A 24520-nucleotide genomic window follows, 5' to 3' on the forward strand; every position below is an offset into this window, starting at 1 on the left:
AGAGCTCACAGACTCTCTTTCATCTTGGCAGGAGCTACAAGGTTCGTTTCAACAGTGTTTCCTCCTACTCCGACTCCCGCAAATCATCGGGCGATGGGCCAGACCTCAGAGACAACTTTGAGAGTGCGGGACCCCTGGCGAATGTGAGGTGAGCGAGGGGGAGGGGCCCAGGGTGTCAGGGACGACGAAGGCTCTCACGGAGCTGGACTGAGTTACAAAGTGGGCTCTTTCTTGGGGGCCGGGGGGGGTCTCCCTTCCGTGTCTGTTTATCCCTCGAATAACCAGCTGCACTCTGGCTCTTTGGGGGCATCCTCCCCCCATTAAAGCACACTACCTGGACCCCTCCTGTGACCTCTTCCCATCACACTACTTCAGAGCCCCTGTCACCCAAGTTTCGCCCCATCACACAAATGTCACATCATTTGTGCTGAAGGATGTTAGTTCCCCACACGTCACTCAGCGAGCTCCCTTTGTAAGTGCCCTTACTGGAGAATGAACTTGAGTTGAGAATGAACTTGAGTTGGGGTCCAAGAGTCTCAGAGATCAAGTGAACGTTAACATAGTTTAATATCTACTCCTTTTGGGCTTCCCTGGTGGCGCAGTGGTTGAGAGTCCGCCTGCCGATGCAGGGGACGCGGGTTCGTGCCCTGGTCCGGGAAGATCCCACACGCCACGGAGCGGCTGGGCCCGTGAGCCATGGCCGCTGAGCCTGCGCATCCGGAGCCTGTGCTCCGCAACGGGAGAGGCCACAGCAGTGAGAGGCCCACATACAGCAAAAAAAAAAAAAAAAAAAAAAAAATCTTAAATCTACATTCATGCTTTTCATCTCATTCTCCTCTCTTCTGGTGACACACTGCCATGACCCAGTGGTTCCCACCCTTGGGTGCTCATCAAAATCACCTGGAGTTGTTTGCAGTATACAGGTAACCAAGCCCCACTTCCAGAGATTCTGAGGTAGTTGGTCTAAAATTGGGCCCAAGCATTGCTTTTTCTCTTTTTTTAAAATCTCCCTAATTGCCTCCAATGTGCAGTCAGATTCAAAAAAATACTGTCCTGACCCCATGTCACCCAAAGCATAGTCACATCCCATGAGAGCATTTTGGATAGTACACGGACAGATGTTTTATATTTCAGTGGCTGTGAATTTGGTTTAATGGGTATTTGGAAAGAAAGAAAACTGGATGTCAAGCCCTTGGTTTGACAGACATTGGTCAAGATGAGGCTTGATGTCAGCAGTGTGTTCAGGCCGGGCCACGAATCTCTTAGACCTTCACCAACTGAACCCTCTCCACACCAGCTCAGGACAGTGCTTAGCAGATGATAGAGATCACAGGCTTCCTAGATATTCAAGTATTGTTTTCATCAGTACCCTTTTTTTTTTTTTTTTTTTTTTGGCTGAGTCACGCAGCTTTCAGGATCTTAGTTCCCTGACCAGGGATCGAACTGGGGGCCATGGCAGTGAAAGTGCCAAGTCCTAACCACTGGACCGCCAGGAAAGTGCCCATCAGTACGCTTGTTAATAAACTTTATTTATTTAAAGCAGTTTTAGCTTCACAGCAAAATTGAGGAGAAGGCACAGATTTCCCATATACTCCCTGCACCCCCCCCCACACAGCCTCCTCTACCGTCAGCATCCCCCACCACGGTGATGCATTTACACAACTGATGAAGCTACACTGACACACCATTGCTACCCAGGGCCCATAGTTTACGTTAGGGTTCACCCTTGAACTGATGGGTTTTGACATCAGTTCATTTTCTTTAGCTTGACGTTGAAACATCCAGGGTTTGACGGTCAGACCTATTTTTCCCTTACTAAATCTATCATGGCTTAGAGCAGGGGTTGGCAAACTACAGCCCATGGGCCAAATTCAGCCTGGCCACTGTATACTGTTGTACAGCCCATGAGCTCAGAATGGTTTTTACAGAAGAACAATTACATTTTATTTGATGATAGAAAACATTACCTTTGAACCCCAATTAAGCAAAATGCTATCCCCCAAAAAAGAATTCCATTCTTCTCATTAGTAGACATATATAACTAAAAAATTGTACCCAGCAACTATTATTATTATTATTGTATTTTTAATTTTGTCCAAAAGTATGCAGGCATATATTTTCTTTTTTGTCATATCGGTATCTACATAATAGCTTTGATTTTCCTTCTTGGCCTACAAGCCTGAAAATATTTACTGTCTGCCCCCATGTATAATAAGTTTGCCAAGTTCTGTTTTGGAAGCTTAAAATAGGAATTTTGAAACCATAAGATGAAGACTGTGATGAAATGTGAACCTAGGAAGTGGCTGTGACACAGGCCTTCAGGTGCATCAGGAAGCATGTTAATGAATTAATAACCCAGACCAACTCTTAGCGAACACCAGTGGGCTTGAATCGCCAGTGAGTACAAATTAAAGGCAAAGTAAATGGCACTACTAAGTAAATAACAGAATGGGTGGTAGTCAAGTATGGCGGATGTCTCGAACATAATAAATATTGGAGGTTCGGGGAACAATGCCTTAACCACAAGGCATGACTAGCGCGAAGAGTCTCCAAATCTGTGTTAGGCTAAGGGGGATGGCTGGGAGGCAGAAGTGCTGCTTCCTGTATCCTTTAACCAGTCCTCTCCTGGCCACCTGCTCTTTCCACCTGTCAGGCCACTGCCCTGCGGGGAAAAGGTGAGGAATCCAGCTAAAGGAGGATTGTGGGTGAAGGAGTGCTGGGGAAACATGCTACCTAATCCCACATCCTTCCCTTGGAAAGGGTCTGGAACCCCAGGGAAAGAAGGGCAGGAGAGGAGAGGAGAGGAGAATGAGATGAAAAGCATAAATGTAGATTTAAAAGGAGTAGATATTAACCTATGTTAACCTTCACGTGATCTATGAGACGCCTGGACCCCAACTCAAATTCATTCTCCAGTAACAGAGGGTCCCTCCCGACTTGCCCCACCTCCTTCCCTCATCCTCCATCGCAATCTTTCACCACCCTGGCTCCATCATTCTGAAAAAGAGACTCAAGAGCAGAGCCATACCCTGTAAGGAGTAGGCTAAATAGCCCCACTCCTTGGCTTGTCTGAATTGGCAGTCACCACGGAACCCTCCAACATGGGAAAGAAGCAAGTTGGGGTGTTGTCCGTATCCCACTTATAAACCTGTTCATCCAGTCCCAGTGAGGTCAAGACCCACAGCCAGGACCAAGTCCTGGAAATGTGACATCAAGTCTCTGCAGGACTGAGGGGCCACCTGGGACACAGCCCTCCACTTCCCAGACTTCAGAAAAATCTCATTAACTTGACGCCCATTGATTCAAACACCGACACTTTCTTGGTGGTATCTATGCAAAGAGACTTTGTGAAGCAAATCAATTTCACAGATATTGCAAGGGGTGAGCAAGCATATTTATAAACCTTTCAATCCCTTTTAGAAGAACCTGCTTACACACCAACACTGGATGTGTTAATGACAAGTCCTGATCTCCTCGTTAACACAGGTCCCCTAGAACTGCTATGCTAGGGTTTTCATTCTCTTTGTACTTAAAACTAACCTGGTTGTATCATGAGTAGAGTCAAGTCTTCCTCTAATGTAGACTCATTTCCCCAATTAGTCCAGCTTAGAAATGGACACCCAAGAAACAGCCAATTGTTCTGGGTCACCACTATCCCCAACTCATCCTCCTTAGGACCAACTGGGACTTTGCTCCTGAGGACAGTAATACCTAGCAGAGACCAGAAGGAAGGGAGAGCAGGGCTGGGGGTTCCCAGGCTTAAAGATGGCCTTCCCCAGATGGGCTTGGGGTAGTCTGACCATCATGGGCTAAACACCATCCTTCTGGAGATACCAGTGGTCTTTGTCTGCTTGGGCAGCCATAACAAAATACCATGCACTGGGGGACTTCAACAGTAGAAATTTATTTTCTCACCGTTCTGGAGGCTAAAAGTCCAAGATCAAGGTACCAGTAGGATTGGTTTCTGGTGAGGCGTCTCTTCCTGGCTTGCAGACAGCCACCTTCTTGCTGTGTCCTCACATGGCCTTTCCTCTGTGAGCGTGTGGTGGGAGGAGAGAAAGAGAGAGAGCTCTCTGGTAGCTCTCCCTCTTCTTAAAGGACACCAGTCCTGTTGGATTAGGGCCCCACCCTTATGACCTCATTTGACCTCAGTTACCTCCTTGAAGGCCCCATCTGCAAATATAGTCACATTGGGGGAGAGGGCTTCAACATATGAATTTGGGGGGACATAACAGTCTGTAACCCCAGACACCCCCCCAACACCTCCCCAGTCCCCTAGCCTGGAACTTCTGTTGTCTTCTTGGCAGGTTCTCTGTGTTCGGCCTTGGCTCGCGGGCGTACCCTCACTTCTGCGCCTTTGGACACGCCGTGGACACCCTCCTGGAAGAGCTGGGTGGGGAGAGGATCCTGAAGATGAGAGAGGGGGATGAGCTCTGTGGGCAGGAAGAGGCTTTCAGGACCTGGGCCAAGAACGTCTTCAAGGTAACCATCTGCCCAGATCTCAGAGACCCAGGGGGAGAAGTCATGTCCCCAGTGACCCCCAAGGACAGAGTAGCTAAACCATCAGAGATAGAAGAAACTTGAGAAAATCCTTGGTACTTCCCTCATGTATCCAACCAGGAGACCGCTTCAAACAATTCAGATGAGTTTGGGTGGTCTTAAGATACACAATTTCCAACCAGAATCCAACCTCTGCATTCAGGGTGAAGAGTTGGTCTATAAAAAATTATAGAGTCTTGGAATTTCAGGGCAGGGAGGAATCCATCCCTCACTCACATTTGGTAGACAAGTAAACAAAAATACATAGTGTTGGTTAACCAAACCAGGGGGCCACGCCTCAGGCTGGATCTCAGATCTCACCAGTTTGTCTGCTTTGACAATCTTATTCCTCTTGTGCTAGATCTTCAGTGACCTATACAGTAGCCACTAGCAACAAGTGATCATTTAAATTTAAATGTAAACTAAGTAACATTAAATATGATGCATGGATAAATTAAATGTTGTGTGTCCGTACAATGGAATATCATTTGGACATAACAAGGAATGAAGTGCTGATGCATGCTACAAGGATGAACCTTGAAAACACGTGCTAAGTGAAAGAAGCCAGACACAAGGGACACCTACTGTATGATTCCATTTACATGAAATGTCCAGAATAGGCAAATCCATAGAGACAGAAAGTAGATTAGTGGTTGCCAGGGGTTTGGTGGCAGGAGTGGAAAATGGGTGTGGCTACTAATGGGTACAGGTTGAGGGAAATGTTCTGAAACTGTATTAGTGGTGGTGATTGTACAACCTTGTAAATAACATATATACAACTAGATGTAAATTAAGTAGAATTTAAAATTTAAATTTAAAATTCCACTCCTCAGTTGCACAAGCCACATTTCATGTGCTCAATAGCCACTAGTGGCTAGTGGTTACCATATTAGACAATTAGAATGTTTCCATCATGATAGGACATCCTATTGGATAGCGTTATGCTAGATATGAGGTCAAGAGAATAAATGAGCAATGGCTTCCATAGGCATGTGGGGCAATTGGCCATCCTGGGAAAAACAAAAAAGCAATGAATGTGGACCCACCTTTACCTGCTCCTTCTTTGGCCCTGGAATGCATTGTTATCAGCAGCCCCAGGAGAAAGGGGACTGTGCAACCTTCTGTCAGTCAGTTGACACTTTTTATCCTCACAAAGGAGTAAAGGGGAAACTGAGGCCCCTGAGCTATAAGGATATGTGAGTGAGGAGGCTGTGTTGATAAACTTGTGCCAGCATTTCTTCCTAGGCAAAGAGAACCAAGATAACTTGGCTCTGTTTACACCTGGAGATAATTGTGTGGCTCTTGACTTCAATCAGGCAACATTGAGCATCCCAGAAGCAGGGCCTGTTACAAGCTATCATACCCTTTAAGCTATCACATCCCTCACCCTCCCAGCCAACTCCCAGCCCTACCAACCACTAAATCTACGTCGTGTCTCTATAAATTTGCCTATTCTGGATACTTCATATGAATGGAATCATAATATGTGGTCTGTTATAACTGACTTCTTTCACTTAGCTTAATGCTTTCCTGGTGCCTCCACATTATAGTATATATCAGTACTTCATTCCTTTTTACTGCCAAAATAATATTCCATTTTATAGATATACCATATTTTTTTTCTCCACTCATCAGCAAATGGACATGTGGATTATTTTAAAATCAACATGAGGCCAAAAAAATGGTATTAAAAAAACCTACCTTTGAAAACCTTTGGAATTATCCATGGTTTTTAACCTCCAAAAATCTGAATTCTGAACAGTAATTCATAGAATCAATAAAGTTGGAGAACTTATGAACTTGGCAAAAAAAGAAAAAGAAAAATTTTATATGCAGGTTTCCAAACATGCAATATATTCTGCCTTCACTATAATTTTTAAATCTTTAGAGGAAGATAGGAAATTTCTAAGGTTTTTACTTCCTTGTTTAACGTTAAGCCTCTGCAAAAGTTGGTTTTAGAAATAAATGACATAATAGAGTTACCTATTAAATAGAGGTTAGGTCCCAAAGTCAATAGTAAATGTGGTATGTCCAGCCCATCAAAGGCACTCAAAAAGTAAGGGTGGATTGGTTGATGAGTGGATGAGTGGATAAATGGATGGAGAGAAGGATGGATGGGTGGATGGATGGATTGATGGATGGAAGGAAGTAAGGAAGGAGGGAGGGAAGGAAGGGAGGAAGAGAGGATGGAGGGAGGATGGGTGGATGGATGGAGGAATGGATGGATGGGTGGATGAATAGAAGGATGGATGGATGGATGGAAGGAGGGAGGGAAGGAAAGGAGGAAGGGAGGAAAGGAGGATAGATGGATGAATGGAGGGATGCAGTGGGGGGAAGGAGGATGGGTGGATGGGTTGATGGGTGGGTGGATGGGAGAATGGGTGAATGGGTGGATGGATGGATGGACGGATGGATGGATGGATGGATGGGTGGATGAATGGATGGAAAGGAGGAATGGAGGGAGGGAGGGAGGGTGGGTAGATGAGTGGGTGGATGGGTTGATGGGTGGGTGGATGGGAGAATGGGTGAATGGGAGAATGGGTGAATGGGTGGAGGAATGGATGGATGGGTAGATGAATGGAAGGAAGGAAGGAATGGAGGGAGGAAGAGGATGGGTGGATGAGTCGATGGATGGGTTGATGGGTGGACGGATGGATGGATGGATACATGCTATGACTTGGAGCTGTCGGGAGGCACGCTGCTGGCTGAAAGAGGTCACTGAAAGCCCCGTGTGTGCCACAGGCAGCCTGTGATGTGTTCTGCGTGGGAGATGACGTCAACATTGAGAAGGCAAACAACTCCCTCATCAGCAATGACCGCAGTTGGAAGAGGAACAAGTTCCGCCTCACCTACGTGGCCGAAGCTCCAGAACTCACACAAGGTACCTCCCACCACGCACCTGGGGAGATGTTCATGACGGTGGGGGGAAGGGAAGACAGGAGTTCTCACCTCTGAAAGGTCCTTAGAGAAGGTGGGCTTCATTGCTTTGGTCTCCCTTTAGTTCAGTCCTCCCGGTAAAGAGAGGGTCAGGAGAAGCTGGAGACTTTTTACTGACAACTGTTTAACTCCATCACAGGAAGACTGTTGTTCTTCTCCCCCCAGGTCTATCCAGTGTCCACAGAAAGCGGGTCTCAGCCGCTCGACTCCTCAGCCGTCAAAACCTTCAGAGTTCTAAATCCAGGTAGGAACACCTTGGCCCCTTTGGGTTCCCCACCTGTGCCCCAGTTGCCACCCACAGCAAGGAAGGAGGACTCTGAGGACTGGCTTCCTGTTACCATTCTAAGGGTCCTCGAGACCCCCTTGCCACTAGCATCTTGGTTTCCTGCTTTCCCTTTGCCAAGCTCCAACCTGCAGGGATGAAAAAAGTAAATGGTGACGATCCTTGTGGAAAGGGGAAAGAGAAAGGTGTTTCGAGGAATTTTTAATAGAGACCACACCCTTTTCAGACTGCTAGTGTTCATTGTAATGTGCATCTTAGTCAGAAATCACTTAGTCCAGACATCTCCCTGTGGATAATTCTTCTCTGCTGTCCTGAGAAATGCCTGCTCAGTCTCTGTTTAAATTCCTCTGGGATGACGGGAGGTTTATTAACCTATAAAACAGCCCCCTCTGTGTTCTGAGGTCCTAATTGTTAGAAATGATCTTCCGATTCCTTGTAACCAAAGCAAATGTTCCTGGCCCTTCATGTTGATCCTAAGTGACACCCTCCACTGACACCCAAAACAGAGTCAGTTCTTCCAAAGGAGAGAGCTGCCAACAGCCAAGGACAGTGACCAGTCTCTCCCTGGTCCTCATTCCTTCCAGCTGTTCTTCCTGAGACCTGGTCTCCCAAACCTTTGCTTTAGTAAAAAGACACACTCTGGGGCTTCCCTGGTGGCGCAGTGGTTGAGAGTCCGCCTGCCGATGCAGGGGACGCGGGTTCGTGACCCGGTCTGGGAAGATCCCACATGCCGCGGAGCAGCTGAGCCCGTGAGCCGTGGCCGCTGAGCCTGCGCATACGGAGCCTGTGCTCCGCAACGGGAGAGGCCGCAGAGTGAGAGGCCCGCGTACCGCAAAAAAAAAAAAAAAAAAAAAAAAAAAAGACACACTCTGTCCTGCTGGAAATGTGATTCCCAGCCCTGGCCACAGTGCAGTGGAGGTCCTGTGATCACTACCAAGTGCACTAAGGCTATTCTTACCATCCCCGATCTGGGTAGGATGCTCTAATGCCGCCCAGGATCGCAGGTGTTGTCCTAACAGCCATGCTGCTCTCCCATTAAGCTTATGTCCTTGCTGCTCTTGGACTTGAAGTCTTTTCCGAATGATCAGACCAGGTCTCTGCATCCCTCTACTTATATAAGTAAATTTTTTGGCAGTAAAGAAAGTCTTTGCTTTGATCCCTGTTGAAAGGAATCTTTTTCACTCTGCAGTTATAGCCCATGAAGATCTTTTGACATCTTGATTCTTTGCCTGGCATAGTGCAAAGGGTGGGCTCTCCAGCTGGACAGCCATGGGTTCTGACCCCAGTGCTGCCACGTGTCAGCTGTGGGACCTTGGGCAAGTCCCTTGGGTCTTCTGAGCCCCTGTCTCCTTACCTAAAATGAGATCGATGGCTATAAAGATTGCCAGTGTTTCTCTAGTACTTTCTGTGTTCCAAGCACTATTTTGAGTCCTCTCTGTGCAGGATCTCCCAGAGTTCTGACCAGCCCAGGAAGTAAGTACTAGTATCATCCACGTTTTAAATATGAAAAATGACAATTAGAAAATACAAGTGACCTTTCAAGGCCACACAGGCTCAGTTCTCTGGCTCCAAGGTCAAAATGCCAAATGGCTATACCTATGGCCTCACCAGCAGCAGAAGGCTGCTGTGAGTATTAGAAACAACACACACAAAGCAAGTAGCATATCCCTCATTCCCGTTACTATTCCTTACCCGTCCCAGCTTCATACACCTGCAAAGTTAGTATGTGTGCTTTCTACCTGGACTTAAAACCATTTTTTTTTAATTGAAGTATAGTTGATTTACACTATTGTGTTAATTTCTGCTGTACAGCCAAGTGATTCCGTTTTACATATACATACATTCTTTTTTTTAAATATTCTTTTCCATTGTGGTTTATCATAGGCTATTGAATATAATTCCCTGTGCTATACAGTAGGACCTTATTGTTTATCCATTCTATATATAAAAGCTTACATCTGCCAAACCCAACCCCCCACTCCATCCCACCCCCAACCCCCTTCCTCTTGGCAACCACAAGTCTGTTCTCTGTGCTTGGATGTAAAACTTTTGATAAAGTGGTCAACAGGATGGAGCCCCAGGGCTCTCATGTTCTCTCCCAGATCCTCAAACACTAAAGAAATGGATTGGGAAATTAATCCATTTGAATAATTAGTTAAATGCAATATTCAGAGCATAATGATCTCTGATATAGATAGGGACTCCGTATTTGAAATAGACATTGTACTCCCCATTTCCACCCTGTGGAAAAGTACAACTTCAGTAGCACTGGACAAGAAGAGACTAAGAATCTACTGGTAATTTCTTTCAGTGACAAACTGTGAAAGCCCAGATCACAAAAATTACTCCCCAAACCATAGTACATAAAAAGCAAGGTAATTTGCAAATGTTTTGATGCTAAGTTGGACTGAAGTCCCAGAATAACCCCCAATCCACCTCTGGAAAGGACAGTTAACTCTGAGTGACTTACAAGAAGATATTTCAACAAGGTTAGGAACCAGAAGACAGTATTAAAATCAATTATGGATTAGCTCAAAAAGGATCAAATGGCATCTAGCGTTTAACTCTTTCAAAGCACACTCCAGGGCTTCCCTGGTGGCGCAGTGGTTGAGAGTCCGCCTGCCGATGCAGAGGACACGGGTTCGTGCCCCGGTCTGGGAAGATCCCACATGCCGAGGAGAGGCTGGGCCCGTGAGCCATGGCCGCTGAGACTGCGCATCCGGAGGCTGTGCTCCGCAACGGGAGAGGCCACAGCAGTGAGAGGCCCGCATACGGCAAAAAAAAAAAAAAAAAAAAAGCACACTCCATAGCACTACCTACTTTCAGGCTTACAACCATCTCCAGCTTTATACGGATGTTGTTGTTGTGTTTTTTTTCTTCTTAAGAATAACTGAGTAAAAAAAGCATGACTCTCTCTCCTGTTTTCCCCTGCCCAAGGCCAAAGTCGAGCTGTTTGAGCCAGGAGACCATAGCAAGATATCATGTATCACACACCCACCACTCCCACCCCCAACAAGAGACCCTTAATTGCAAGCAAAGTGCTTAAGAGGAAATAAGCCACCTTTTGAAGGTGATCCTTGCACCTCTAAAGAGAAAAGTGACTGCAGTTACTGCCTGGGCAGGAAATAAATTTTCTACATACGGCAATTAGCAAACAATACAGAAAAGAGTATAATGGAGCGCTAATGGGTGGGGTGTGGATCATAGGTCCTAGAAGTCAGAAGGAGGAGGGGAAACGCCGGGTAGGCTTTAGATAGGCTAGTGAATAGAGGGGGGACATCTAGGAAGAGAGAATAGGAGCAAAGATGCTGAAGGGGCCCTGAGCGCTGGGGTATCTGAGAGAAAGATGGGACGTTATAACGGAGAGTTCTTGATGGGAGAACTCTTAATTCCCAGTTACCCTCTGATAAATTGCTTCTCTCCAGCCTTCACCATCTCAACAAAAGACATCAACATTTGGCTTAAGCCCAAGACTTAAGCATCCTCCCTGCCTCCTCGCTTTCCCTCCCACTATCCATCCAACTCTCAGCTGGTACTGTGGGTCTTCTGTTTCAACTACATCTCAGATCTACATCCACCACCTTAAGCAAGGCCACGATCGCCTGTGGTCTGAGTGCCTGCCATAGATACCTAACTTGTCTCCTTGTTTCTTGACATTTCTCTCAAAGATCCATTTTCCAAATAGCAGGCAGACTAATCTTTTAAGAGTATAAACGGAAGCCTGTCCATCCACAGCTTCACATCCTCCAGTAGCTTCCCACTGGACTTAGGAAACCTTCAAACTCCTTTGCCATGACAGGTCATGACAAGACCCTCATGATCTGGCCTCTGCCTAGCTCTCTGATCTCCTTCTGTACCACCCACCCCTGTGTTGACCCCTCTTCCAAACACTCCAGTCTTCTTTCCCTTCCTCAAATGTGCCACACTTTTTCCGACCTCAGGGCCTTTGCACATGCTGCTTCCTTTTTCAGCAACACTCTTCCCCCAGATCTTTGCATGTCCGTTCCTTCTCATTCTTCAGATCTCTGCTCAAATGTGAAATCACCAGAGAGGCCTCCTTGACCATCCTTATCTGCCAGTCACTTAGCCCACTGCCCCCACCCATCAGCATCCACCCATCCTCATCACCAGCCCCATCTGAGATCTTTTTAATGTACTTCTCAATGAGAATCAGGCCCTTTGTTCTCTTTATCCATCATTTTCTCACCAGTGCCTAGAACAGTGCCTGACACTCAATACAAATTTGTTGAAGGTATAAAGTTTATTCACTCAAACTGCTCACAACAGACACTGTTTACTGTTTTCCTTGAAGAAGGAACATGAGCTAATTTTTTTTTCCGTTTAATGCTGGATGTTAGCAGACTGTTCTTTCATCTGCGAACCTGTCATTGAACCATTGCCAAGTGTGTGTGTGTGTGTGTGTGTGTGTTATGCTCCTGTAGGTGAATATAAATACATCACAGGCAGGGGATACTCTGGGGGAAAGGGCTCAAATGGCTCTGCCTTCCCAATGTTGCCCTTTTTCCCTCCCCTAAAACTTTTCAATGGCCCATATGTGTCCCAAGCTTTTTTTTTTTTTTTTTTAAAGGCTTAGAAAATCCTATACTTAGAAACCCCCAGCAGAACTGAGATGTCAGACAATTAGTCTCCAGGCTAGTGCTACCCACTGGGGGATCAGCTTCCTGCAAAGCTTCAAGGACCAACCCACTGAGGTGTCCTAGGGCCATGCAGCCATTCACTGCCGGGATTCTCCGCATGCCATGACTGGTCAGCGGCTTGCAAAGTGTCTGTGGTCAAATTCCCAGCAGAGCCGGGGCCCACCTTGTGGCCCACCTGCCAGCTCCATTCCCATCCCTGCCTCTTATCCGCCTGACCACCTTCGGCCACGTTCAAGAGGACTTAGGGGAAATGGCTGTGCGTGTGAGCCAGCTCAGCAAGTTCGGGTCCTCCGCATTTCTATTTTGTACTGGCCAAAGGAACAGAGGCAAATATACTTCTGAAAGAAATTATGATGATCTGGGAGAAAGTGGGAACTGATTTGTGGGCCTTTCAAAGGCTTCCCGTGGTAGGCGCTGGAGGCTCCCAAATTAGCAACCCCACAGCGCCCTCTGCTGGTTGTCAGCCTCCGCCAGTCCCCTTCCTGGAGCTGGCAGGGGGTGATGATTGATGCCTTGCTCTCCAGGAACCAAAAGATTGGTATGAGCTCAGAGCAGAATCAGTCGCGCAAGCGCATTTAATGGGTAAGATCAGTGCCCCAGAGAGAACAAAATCTGCCCAGGGAAGGAGAGTGGTACCCCACACCCCACCACCATCATTCACAATTTCAGTTACCAAGTTCCCCACCCCCCGTACTAAGGACAGGGGTGCCATGCAAAATATGCCAGCACAACTATTCTTAATAATGGCGGCTATTTGCAGCACAAAAGGGCCCTTGGCTGTGCCAAAAACTCCTTTAAATAGCGAGTCCCATTGGTCTATTCAAGTGCTGATTTACATACCGCGGAGAATGTAGAAACTTCACGTTGAATATCAAGTGTCTCTGTCAACCAAAAACCAGTTGGCAAGGACGAAAAAAGCGGATCTGAAAATGCGAATGTAACTCAAAGAATACAAAAACGATTTGATTTACCAAAGTGTAGTCATCCATCCCAAAGTTTTCAGGTATAAAAATGTGGTATATCTGTACTAAAACTTTAAAGAGGACCAGAATAATCCTAGCCTGAGAATTCATTCTTAGCACAGACCTCCTGCACTTGAAATCCAAAAATCAAAAGAAAGGGCCTGACCTGGCAGGCATCAACGAGTTTCTCTCTGGGTTTTCTCCTTAGTTCTGTAAATTTTATAATATCATGGGATTTGTGCACAACGAGAACCTGAGTTCAAGGCCAAGTTCTTTTCCCTTTTCCATGACAAGATGAGGACTCTGGTTGCAAAAGCGGGTGGAGCTTGGGATTTCTAGGAGAGATGGAATTTCACAGAATGGGGACATCATTGCCTGTGGCTCCAGTGGGCTAGTGGTTCCTGGCAGCACTCTGCTTGGTACAGAGAACAGAGCCTATTCCAGTAGCTGGTTAATCCTGAGGGTCTGAGGTTCCTACAAACAACAGATATTTTTTGAATGCCTACTATGTGCCATTCACTGTCCTAGGTGCCAGAATAGAACAGTGGAAAAAAACAGACAATTTCCTTGCCCTCTAGAGTTTACATTGTCCTGGGGGCCAGGGGGCAGGCAGGGGGGACAGACCACGTAAAGGAGTAAACTCTGCTGGGGGTCAGTTGATGGTAAGTGCTACGGAGGAAAGAAAAACAGGGGCAGGAAGCCAGGAGAGCAAAGAGGTCTGGGAATTGAAACTTGGGGTGCTCCAGTGTCCAGTTAGGGTTGATGAGAGGGAACTGGCAAAGGAGACTGAAGAGGAGCAGCCAGAGAGAAGGTCAGAAGAGCCTGGGATGCTCAAGAGAAGGGTACTGAGAAGGAGGAAGTGGGCAGCTGCGTCCAGTGCTGCTCTGATGATCCCAGTGAGTGCTAGGAGCTGGCGGTCGGATTTGCCATGAGGAGCCCGTGGGTGACCTTGCTGAAAGCCGCGGCGTGGAGTGATGGGGCCAGAAGTCTGATTGGCCTGAGCCCCAAAGAGAATGGAAGGAGGGGAGTTGCAGCCACAAGGACAGATAAAGGAGCAAAGGAGGTGGCCAGAAGCTGGTGGCCCTCATCCCACTGTTGCCCTGCTCTTCCCTGCAGCCGATCAACCATCTTCGTGCGTCTCCACACCAACGGGAATCAGGAGCTGCAGTACCAGCCTGGGGACCACCTGGGCGTCTTCCCCGGCAACCACGAGGACCTCGTGAATGCCCTGATCGAGCGGCTGGAGGACGCACCCCCGGTCAACCAGCTGGTGAAGGTGGAGCTGCTAGAGGAGCGAAACACGGCTTTGGGTAACTATGGCCGGGCTACACCCAAGGGTGCTTCCCTCCTCCAGGGGGTCCGAAAGGCAGTGGGTATCTGGGGAAGAGGAGACTTGTTCTTCTTCACAATCACCATTCCAGGTGGGAGAGTGGGTCTCTGTCACCCCCAGCTTATGAGATTGAAGACTCCTCCTTTCTCATGGTTGAATAACCTTGGCCCAACGGGCTAAGCAAATAAATGTCCATGAAGCCAGGACGTTGATGGTTCGTCTTCGAGCCAAAGGGGCTTCTACCTTCCTTCATCAGCTAGACACTGATCTTAGCAGAGGCTACTCGTCTAACTTCCTCCATCACCCCTGCCTCACTGCCACCAAGTAAAGAGCAGCTGGAGTCCGCCCATGCCTCCTCTTAGAATCCAAAGGCACCCTATGAAGCTCAGTGGTCCATTGGGATTGAACCATATTTCTGACCAAATTAGATCAAGTCCCAACCTGTTTCAGGGACCATCCTTGACATTCCTATTAAATAACTTTCCAAGGTAAATGGGTCTCCGTGCTTCATCTCAGTAGCCACAGGTGAGCTCAGAACTCAGGTACAAGGAACTGCAGTGACCATACATGGTAGCCCGGGCTACAGTGACACATCCCCTCTACAAAGGAGCTAGGACACAGAGTCAGGGCAGAATGTGAAAACACTTTGTAGCCAAAGCCCTACTGAAAATCCCTTAGGAAGGTACCACTTTAGAGAGACATACCTTCTCTTAATAAATCTAACCCAGACACTTCTTTCTCCATGTTGGAACAGTACTTTTTATCTTGAAGTAGAGGCTTGTGTGTAGGGGCTGTAATGGAGTAAAGTAAATAGAAGCAGTATTGCATAGTAGTTAAAACATGGTCTGGAGCAATACTGTCTGACTTTATGCATTTGTGCTGTGTGACCTTGGGCAAATTCCTTAACCTTTCTGTGCTTCCATTTTTCTCAACTGCAAAATGGAGATAATAATAGCACCCACCATGTAGGATTGTGATGAGGATTAAATGAGTTAAATATCGATTGATTTTGGACAAGCTCCTTGCATACAGGAGGTGATCACAGGGTCCCCAGGACCCTGGGTATAGATGAGGGACATGGGAGGTGGATAGCCGAGGGGTTACTTGGCTCTGGGGCAGTCCGGCTCTCCAGACCCCATCCTCAGTCCCAGAAGCAGGTCTGGCCTCCCTAACTTGGACCTAAGCCCTCGGAGCCCAGACTCTCCTCCCCGACCCGTCTCTCACCTTCTCTGTGCCTCCACAGGGGTTATCAGTAACTGGACCGATGAGCATCGCCTCCCACCCTGCACCATCTTCCAGGCCTTCAGGTACTACCTGGATATCACCACGCCTCCAACGCCACTGCAGCTGCAGCAGTTTGCTTCTCTGGCCACCAGTGAGAAAGAGAAGCAGCGTCTGCTGGTCCTCAGCAAGGTGGGTCCCTGGCCACAAACAACCTTACCTCCTCCTCGTTGGAGAATTGTATAGTTATTGCAACAGTTGTCCAGCAGATGGCAGTCTTGAGCGAGGGCTGCCATAGTCTAGTTTGCAGGTCACCATACTGGCTAGTCCATTTTGGGTAGTCCTGACCATCTCCCTTCCTTCTAACTAAGGTCTAACGGAACGAGAGAGCGACCCCGTTGAATCTCAGAGTTCTCTGGCTACAGTCTTAATTGCTGTTCGAACTCTTTTTCCTCCTGCCTTTGGAACCCTTGAGCCTCCATTAGTTCCATCAGAGCCCATGCTTAGAAGAAAAAGAACTTGAGAGAATCCCCCAGTGCCCTGTTTTAAAAATCAGCTTTTTCAGTGCTGAAGAGCTATAGGTATGACTTCAAGATATAAGAGGCCTCCGATGGTAAGGTGAACCAAAAAGCACAGCTTCTACCGCCCTTGCTTAGAAACCAAGCTGCTGCAAAAAATCCTAGCTGGGAGGACCACTCAGATTTCTCCCAGTGGGGCTCCTCCCCAGTAAGCAAGCCACCAGAAAATGATGGTGTCGCTTTCTTCTGCTGTGCAGGAGAGGGCATCAAATGGTGGCACAGGAAGTTCTGTTTTTAATTCAGGGAGTGCATCTTACTTAGAAATATGAAAATAAGTGCCAGAAAAAAAACACCTAAAAGAACTGTATGTGGTTACCTCTAGGGAGTTGGAAAGCATTATCTTTAATCGTCAGTTTTGCAGAATTATTTAACTTGTTAAACTCTGTACATGCATAACTGTGATTTAAAATTTTAAGTAACAGAAGGGGGATAATCAGAAGAGGGAACAGAGCTTGCGCTCTTTGCACGGGATTATTTAAAGTAAAATTTGATGTAACTGTATGTATTAATCCGCTTCTTCCAAAAAGCACAAACTCCATTAAAAGAGCGAGGATTTTTTTTAATTAGGGGAAACACCTGAGGGAGAGAACATGGACACAGAGTCAGATAAGACTGAGAGAACCATCAGACCTCAAACCAAGCCTGACCCCAAGTGAAGGAGAGGGCAGAAAGTTTGAATGGAAGCACAGGATCAGATCCATGTCAGTTTTCAGGGGGATGTCAGTTTCAGTGAGCAGCTGCTGGGGCTTTTGGCCAATTGAGCCCCAGCGGCTCGAAGTCAATGAGGCTGGGGGTCTGGAAAGCACATTCTCCAGAATGCCATACCCTATCAGTAGAGCAAGGATGGGCTTTAGGACCATGGGGAAAAGCTCGGTTATACAATGCACTGGTAATAGGCTTTACCCCTCCTCAAAATCTGAGCCTCCTATAAGCTAAGGGCAGCTTCTAAGATGTAGGAAAAATAACTCCAGAGCCCCAGAGAGTTCCTGTGTTCCCTAGTAACACCTGGGCTTTGCTGTCAACATGCCCCTGAACATGGTCCTCCACACCCCAACCTGTTCCTTCGGGGCTGTCTTTTACCATCTTCAGTGTGACCCATGTGCTCGGAGGATACACCTCCAGCCTTGCAGACCCACAAATCACACGCCTGCAAGTCATGACTCCCTTCACAGTGCATTTCTCCTGACCTTCGCAAAGGCAGGAGAGTGTAATAGTAGGAGCACAGATTCTGGAGCCAGACTGCCTAGAACAGGGGTCGGCAAACTTTTTCTGTAAAAGGCCAGGTAGTAAATATTTTAGATTCATGCTCTATGTGTCTCTGTGGCAACCATTCACCTCTGCCGTTGTAGCACAACAGCATAGACAATCCATAACTGAGTGGGTGTGGCTGGGTTCCAATCAAACTTTATTTGTGGACACCAAAATTTGAATTTCATGTCATACTCTAGGGTCATGAAATAGTATTGCTCTTTTGATTCCCCCCTCATACCCCCAACCATTTAAACATGTAAAGACAACTCTTAGCTCACGGGCCATACAAGCAGGTGGTGAGCCAGATCTGGTTTTCGGGCTGAAGTCTGCCACCACCTCGTAGCCATGGGACCTCTATATCCCTCAGTTTCCCCATCCATAAAATAGGGATGACAATCAGACTTATAAGGTCCTTGCAAAAATGAAACCCTGGCCCAGAGTAATTCCTAGGCAGGAGTTAACTGTTATTATTTGTTCATTTGCCTCCTTCCCTGGACCTCCTCAAGCGTCCCTTGGAAGTTTGCTCCAGGGTCTGGCTGCGAGTTCTTTTCTGCCCCTCTCCTTGGTGCAGGGTTTGCAGGAGTACGAGGAATGGAAATGGGGCAGGAACCCGAACATCGTGGAGGTGCTGGAGGAGTTCCCATCCATCCAGATGCCCGCCACCCTGCTCCTGACCCAGCTGTCGCTGTTGCAGCCTCGCTACTATTCCATCAGCTCCTCCCCGGACATGTACCCCGACGAGGTGCACCTCACCGTGGCCATTGTCTCCTACCGCACCCGAGGTGGGCAGAGGCGCTGGGAGAGCCCCCGGGTCTGCATTTCCCCCCCTCCAGGGGCCTCTGCACATCTGCCTAAACTTCTGCCACGTCCTAAATCCTGGGGAGGTGACCCACCCCCCAAGACCAGGAAGGAAATGAGACATGCATTTGGAGGCCTCTCCAAAAGCCTGAGACCTCCTTTTACTCCCTTCCTCCCCTCATACCCCCAAGGCAGCAGCTAGAACAAGCCACCACCACCCCTTCCCTCCGAGGGGGGAGCTCTCTGCTGCCTGACGTCCAGCTGGCTGTAGGTCAGCCGGATAACCTGACCTCTGCACCCATGTTTTCTTCCTTGGTTATAGCAATTAAAATGCATGGTGCCTGGGAATTCCCAGGTGGTCCAGTGGCTAGGACTTGGTGCTCTCACTGCTGGGGCCCAGGTTCGATACCTGATTGGGGAACTAAGATCCTGCAAGCTGTGCAGTGTGGCCAAAAAGTACACAAACAAACAAGCAAACAAAAAACGCATGGTGGGCTTCCCTGGTGGCGCAGTGGTTGAGAGTCCGCCTGCTGATGCAGGGGACACAGGTTCGTGCCCCGGTCTGGGAAGATCCCACATGCCGCGGAGCGGCTAGGCCCGTGAGCCATGGCCGCTGAGCCTGCGCATCCAGGGCCTGTGCTCCGCAACAGGAGAGGCCACAACAGTGAGAGGCCCGCGTACTGAAAAAAAAAAAAAAGCATGGTGCCTGAGAGAGCTCTGAGACCGGAGTCCTGACAGGCCACCAAGAGCACATCGATCAAGGCCCTTTCAGTGGGCATGACTGGAATACAAGCCACCCCTAACCACCAGTTTCACAGCCATGAGCCCACCCCAGCTTTACCATTTCCTCTTCCCCGTCAGACGAAGGGGTCTACACAGGGAACTCCAAGGCAGAAGCTTGGTGTTGGGGCTGTGAGCCTTCTGCACTGGAGGATGGGGGGAAGCCGGGGGCGGGGGAGCTTGAGGGACAGTAAATGAGCCAGATCACCTCGGTTATCCTGTTAGATGGAGAAGGACCAATTCACCACGGCGTGTGCTCCTCCTGGCTCAACCAGATCCAGGCTGACGAAGTGGTGCCCTGTTTCGTGAGAGGGTGAGTGTCAAATGAAAAGAAGCAGCCATCCCAGATCTGCATCCTCATGTCCTGAGATGGGGCGGGTGGACCAGCCTGAAGGGTTCTAGAGAGATGGCTGAGTCCGATGGGATTGAGATCAACATTCAGCCTCGCTCGAAGCTGTTAAGGAAACAGGATCATGGGGGCAAGAGCAACACAGCAGAAGCTAAGCAAGTCCTCTAGTCAAGTTCAGGTCAGTGCATCAGATATTTATCAAGTGCATGTCCTGTGCTAGATGGGGCTACAGTAGACAACCAGGCAAAATGCAGTTTCAGCCTTCATGGAATTTGCAGACTAGTGAAACTTCTATCCACAGTCTGCTGGCCACCCCATGTGTTCCCAGTTTCTTAGAGACCGGGAAGATTTAAGTCCCCTCCCAGTCAACCATCTTCCCCTCCAAACTCAGTTTTAAAGGATGTTTCTGCCCATAGCTGACAATACTGTATTGTGCTCTTTAAAGTGTGTTAAGAGGATAGGTTTCACATTAAACACATTTTTGATCGGAGACGTATTACGGCCAGAGGTGTTAGTTTGTGTAAAAATCCCCTGGTCAGGGCCTCCCTGGTGGCGCAGTGGTTGAGAGTCCGCCTGCCGATGCAGGGGACACGGGTTCGTGCCCTGGTCCGGGAAGGTCCCACATGCTGCAGAGCGGCTGGGCCCGTGAGCCATGGCCACTGAGCCTACACGTCCGGAGCCTGTGCTCAGCAACGGGAGAGGCCACAGCAGTGAGAGGCCTGTGTACTGCAAAAAAAAAAAAATCCCCTGGTCAATATGTGTTAAGTGTTCCTACCTCAATCAGTCAATCAAATCAAATAATATAGCTTTAAAAACAAAAAATAAGGGATATGTCTGAGCTTAGGCCCACTATAGTTACCTGCTTCATCAACTGATAACTTCCCTACCTAAACGGTGGGCTTGGCCAGCCATTTTTCTCAGTTGTTAAGGGTAGAATGGTCATGATATGGTCCACATACCATCAGCATCAGAATCCCGTGGGGTGCTTCAAAAATGCCAAGTCCTGAGCCGAGACTTACTGCACTGCCCAGGAATCTACACCCCCTTTGAACGTCCCCACATGATTCTCTTGTACATTGAAGTTTGCACCTCCCTGATTTGGGAAGATCTCATGGATGGTTAATTCAGTGGTTCTCAACCTGGGGTGATTTTGCCCCCCAGGGGCCCCTGGCCATGTCTGGGGATATTTTTGGTTGTCACAGCTGGAGGGTGCTCCTGGCATCTAATAGATAGAGGCCTGGGTACTACTCAGCATCCTGCAATGCACAGGACAGCCCTCGTCACCGAGGGGTATGCTGCCCCCACTGTCAGGAGTGCTGAGGCAGGGAAGCCCTGGGTTAAATCAACCCCACTCCCTTTGTGGCTTAGCTCAGCAATGGGGAGAGTTGGGAAGTGGAGTGATAGCCAGACCCTGAGGACCCAAATTAATGGGACCTCCCACCCTGATAAGGGCCACCTGACCCCAGCGGAAGAGCTTTAAGCCCCATTGTAGTTCTGCCCAAGACGGCCATCTGGTTTGCCTAAGACCCAACAGTTCTTGATCAGATGTGAGCTCAGCAAGGCTTCTGACTCTCTCTTCCTTGTCCAGAGCGCCCAGCTTCCACCTGCCCCGAAATCCCCAAGTGCCCTGTATCCTGGTTGGCCCGGGCACAGGCATTGCCCCTTTCCGAAGCTTCTGGCAGCAACGGCAATTTGATATCCAACACAAAGGTGAGTCGTGGTCTAGCAGGCACGTGGTTTCTACCCCCTGGACCTGGGGAGGCCTGCCTGTGTCCCAGCATCCCGGAGGCATGGTGATGTTTTCTCTGCTTTGTGTCACTCCCTGGGGACAGAGGGGGAGCATAGTAGTGAGCAGACCCATGGGTGAAGGTTACGGTGTAATTCAAAGGACCTGTCCAAAGAAATCGTCCACACAGCTTGTTCCAAGGCCCGAATTCCATCCCCAGAAGACATTTCTTGGACTCTTAAGATAAGACCCCCATCTTAAAATGTAAGCAGCCCTAGAAGGGGTAAGCGTTAAGCCTTATCCAATGGCTGTGTGTTCACGGGATGGTCCCAAAGCCTGTCATTCAGGAGCAGGGTTTGCTGTGTGAGAAACACAACAGATCAGCTTTGGGAGGAGAGAGAAAAAGAAACCCACGTTTCTGACATGCATTTAACAGGGATTTCCTGAGCATCTCATGAATGCCAAATACTGTCAAATGCAGTTTGCCAAATGTTTGCAGTTTGTCAAATGCAGAATGCCAAATACAGTTGACCCTTGAACGACATGGGTTTGCACTGCATGGTCCACTTACACGCAAGCTTTTTTCATTAAATACATATGTATAGTGCTACATGATCCGAGGCTGGTTGAGAATCCACGGATGTGGAACCTTGGATACAGAGGAATCTCAGATACAGGGGGCCAACTCTATAGGACTCGAGCATCAGTGGATTTTGGTATCCAGGGTGGGTCCTGGAACTGATACCCTAGGATACCGAGGGACAACTGTATCCACCATGTACCAGGCACAGGTCTAAGGTTTTACATTTACTTCTTACAATAACCCTATGAGGTTAGACGCTATTATTATTTCCATTTTGTGCTTGGGGACACGGAGACATAGAAAGTTATGTAAGTTCCTCAGCATCACACAGAGCTGGAATTTGAATCCAGGCAGTCTAGTTGCAGAGCCTGGGGGTTTAACAGTACCCAGTGGTGGGGGCTTTCCCAGAGGAAAGACTGAGACCCAGAGAAGAGAGGTCTGCTGAAGTCTGAGCACACTTCACCTACTTCCCTCAGTGTGTGTGCATGTGTGTGTGTGTGTGTATGTGAGTACATATACCGCCTGCCCCAGGGTCCGTGCACCTCTACCCCTGTAGCACGTGCTAAGGTTCTGAGCACCCCTGGCACCACCAGCCACCCCCGAAATCAGGCATCAGAGCTGTTGGTGACAGGAGATCTTCCCGGTCCCCAGGAATGAGTCCCTGCCCCATGGTCTTGGTCTTCGGGTGCCGGCAGTCCAAGATAGACCACATCTACAGGGAGGAGACTCTACAGGCCAAAAGCAAGGGGGTCTTCAGAGAACTGTACACAGCCTACTCCCGGGAGCCAGACAAACCAAAGGTAACCCCCAGCCTGTTCATGGTCCCCACACCCCAGCCCAGCACACACACACGCTCGTCCATTCATGCAAATCCCGTTCCCAGAAACCCCTCACCCTTTCTGCATTCTCCTTTGTGACATTGCTCTGAACTTCAGGAAGCATGGAGCATAAACATTTGACTTAAAATATTGAACAGCCCACATTCTATGATGCCACTTACATGAAATATCCAGAACAGCCAAATCCATAGAGACAGAAAGCTGATTCGTGGTTGCCAGGGGCTGTGGGAAGGGGGAATGGGGAGGGTACAGGGTTCCTTCTGGGGGTGATGAAAAGGTTCTGGAACCAGGTAGAGGGGATGGTTGCACAGCACCGTGAATGTGCTTAGTGCCACTGCATTGTATTATACACTTTAAAACACGCATATATTTTATGTTATGTGTGTTTTATCACAATAAAAAGAATTTAAAAAATTAAACAGGGAATTCCCTGGCGGTCCAGTGGTTAGGACTCCGCACTCCTATTGCCAAGGGCCCAGGTTCAATCCCTGGTCGGGGAACTAAGATCCCACAAGGCATGCAGAGTGGCAAAAAAAAAAATTAAACAGCCCATAAGAGGCACTCCAAGTCAGAATGGACACAGGCCGCAGGACTGGAGCATGCCCCTGCTGGATCTTGGGGTTCTCAACTGGACCCCCAGAGGTGTCCCAGGAAAGGAGCCAGGATAGCAGGGAGGGGGGCATTCAGAGGGTCTGGGCAGCAGCTACTTGACATCTGGCACGGAAGTTCATCAATGTTTCGGTAGCAGGTACAGCTGTTCCAGAATGTAGCAGCTGAATGTCAGGCTCGCCTGGGGGAATGTTTCCTGGACAAACCAGACAAATTCCCTGGAGGCTGCATTGTACACACCTTGTGTCCACCTGACATTCTCTTAGCCCCCCTGTTATTCCAGCAATTCCTGCAGCAGCTGGCTTTGCCCAGGTGTAACCTGACAGCCCCTTCCCCGACCCCCATTTCTTGCTGTCTGTCCTGGGGCTTCTCTGGCACCCCGGCATAGGACGCCTGCAGTACCAGCCCCGCGCCTAGAAGTGTACGGGAGTTAACACCCCCTGGGTGACCACAGGCCATCGAAGAGAGGAGCGGGTAGACGATGCCCCCCTCTGTGCCCCTCCAGGGGATGGCTCTGGGGGGCGTGCTGCATGATTCCAAAGAGGGTTCTCAGCAGAGGTGAGCTCCAGAGTGGGGAGCAGCTCGTTGCGCCCTCAGGTCAGCTTTCCCTCCTCTCCTGCTTCACTATTCCCAGTGCCCTGCATCACTGCACAAAACACAGACCTGCCCACAAGCCCCTGTGTCTGACTCGGCTCCCGGGGTAGTGGGGCCCGGGAGGGAGCTACACAGGATTGTCCTGCAGTCCGGCTCCTTCTTACTGATCCTCCTCCTCCCTGCAGAAGTACGTGCAGGACATCCTACAGGAGCAGCTGGCAGAACCCGTGTACCGAGCCCTGAAGGAGCAAGGGGGCCACATTTACGTCTGCGGGGACGTCACCATGGCGGCCGATGTCCTCAAAGCCATCCAGCGCATCATGACCCAGCAGGGGAAGCTCTCGGTGGAGGACGCCGGCGTGTTCATCAGCAGGCTGAGGGTGAGTGATGGGCCAGCTCCTGGGATTGCTTTTCTGGCATCCAGCTTCCTGTCTCCTCTTCCTCACCCTTCCTATCTCAATGACTAGGGGACCCATGATGACA

The 24520-nt window shown here is 48.8% G+C and overlaps 1 protein-coding gene across 1 annotated transcript in view; it reads left to right on the top strand.

Annotated features, from left to right (window-relative positions):
• NOS1 (nitric oxide synthase 1) overlaps positions 1–24520 on the top strand; it is a gene marked incomplete at its 5' end in the record, with an annotated part of 94506 nt that overhangs the window by 61125 nt on the left and 8861 nt on the right. Inside the window, 11 exon segments of the mRNA XM_082640576.1 lie at positions 32–148; positions 4308–4482; positions 7282–7420; positions 7642–7720; positions 14496–14689; positions 15953–16122; positions 18331–18541; positions 19563–19650; positions 21275–21396; positions 22647–22795; positions 24223–24417. Coding sequence (XP_082496702.1) covers positions 32–148; positions 4308–4482; positions 7282–7420; positions 7642–7720; positions 14496–14689; positions 15953–16122; positions 18331–18541; positions 19563–19650; positions 21275–21396; positions 22647–22795; positions 24223–24417 — 1639 coding nt within the window.

The sequence above is a fragment of the Mesoplodon mirus genome (genome assembly GCF_964341445.2).
Source record: "Mesoplodon mirus genome assembly, chromosome: 13".
Classification (NCBI taxonomy): Eukaryota; Metazoa; Chordata; class Mammalia; order Artiodactyla; family Ziphiidae; genus Mesoplodon; species Mesoplodon mirus.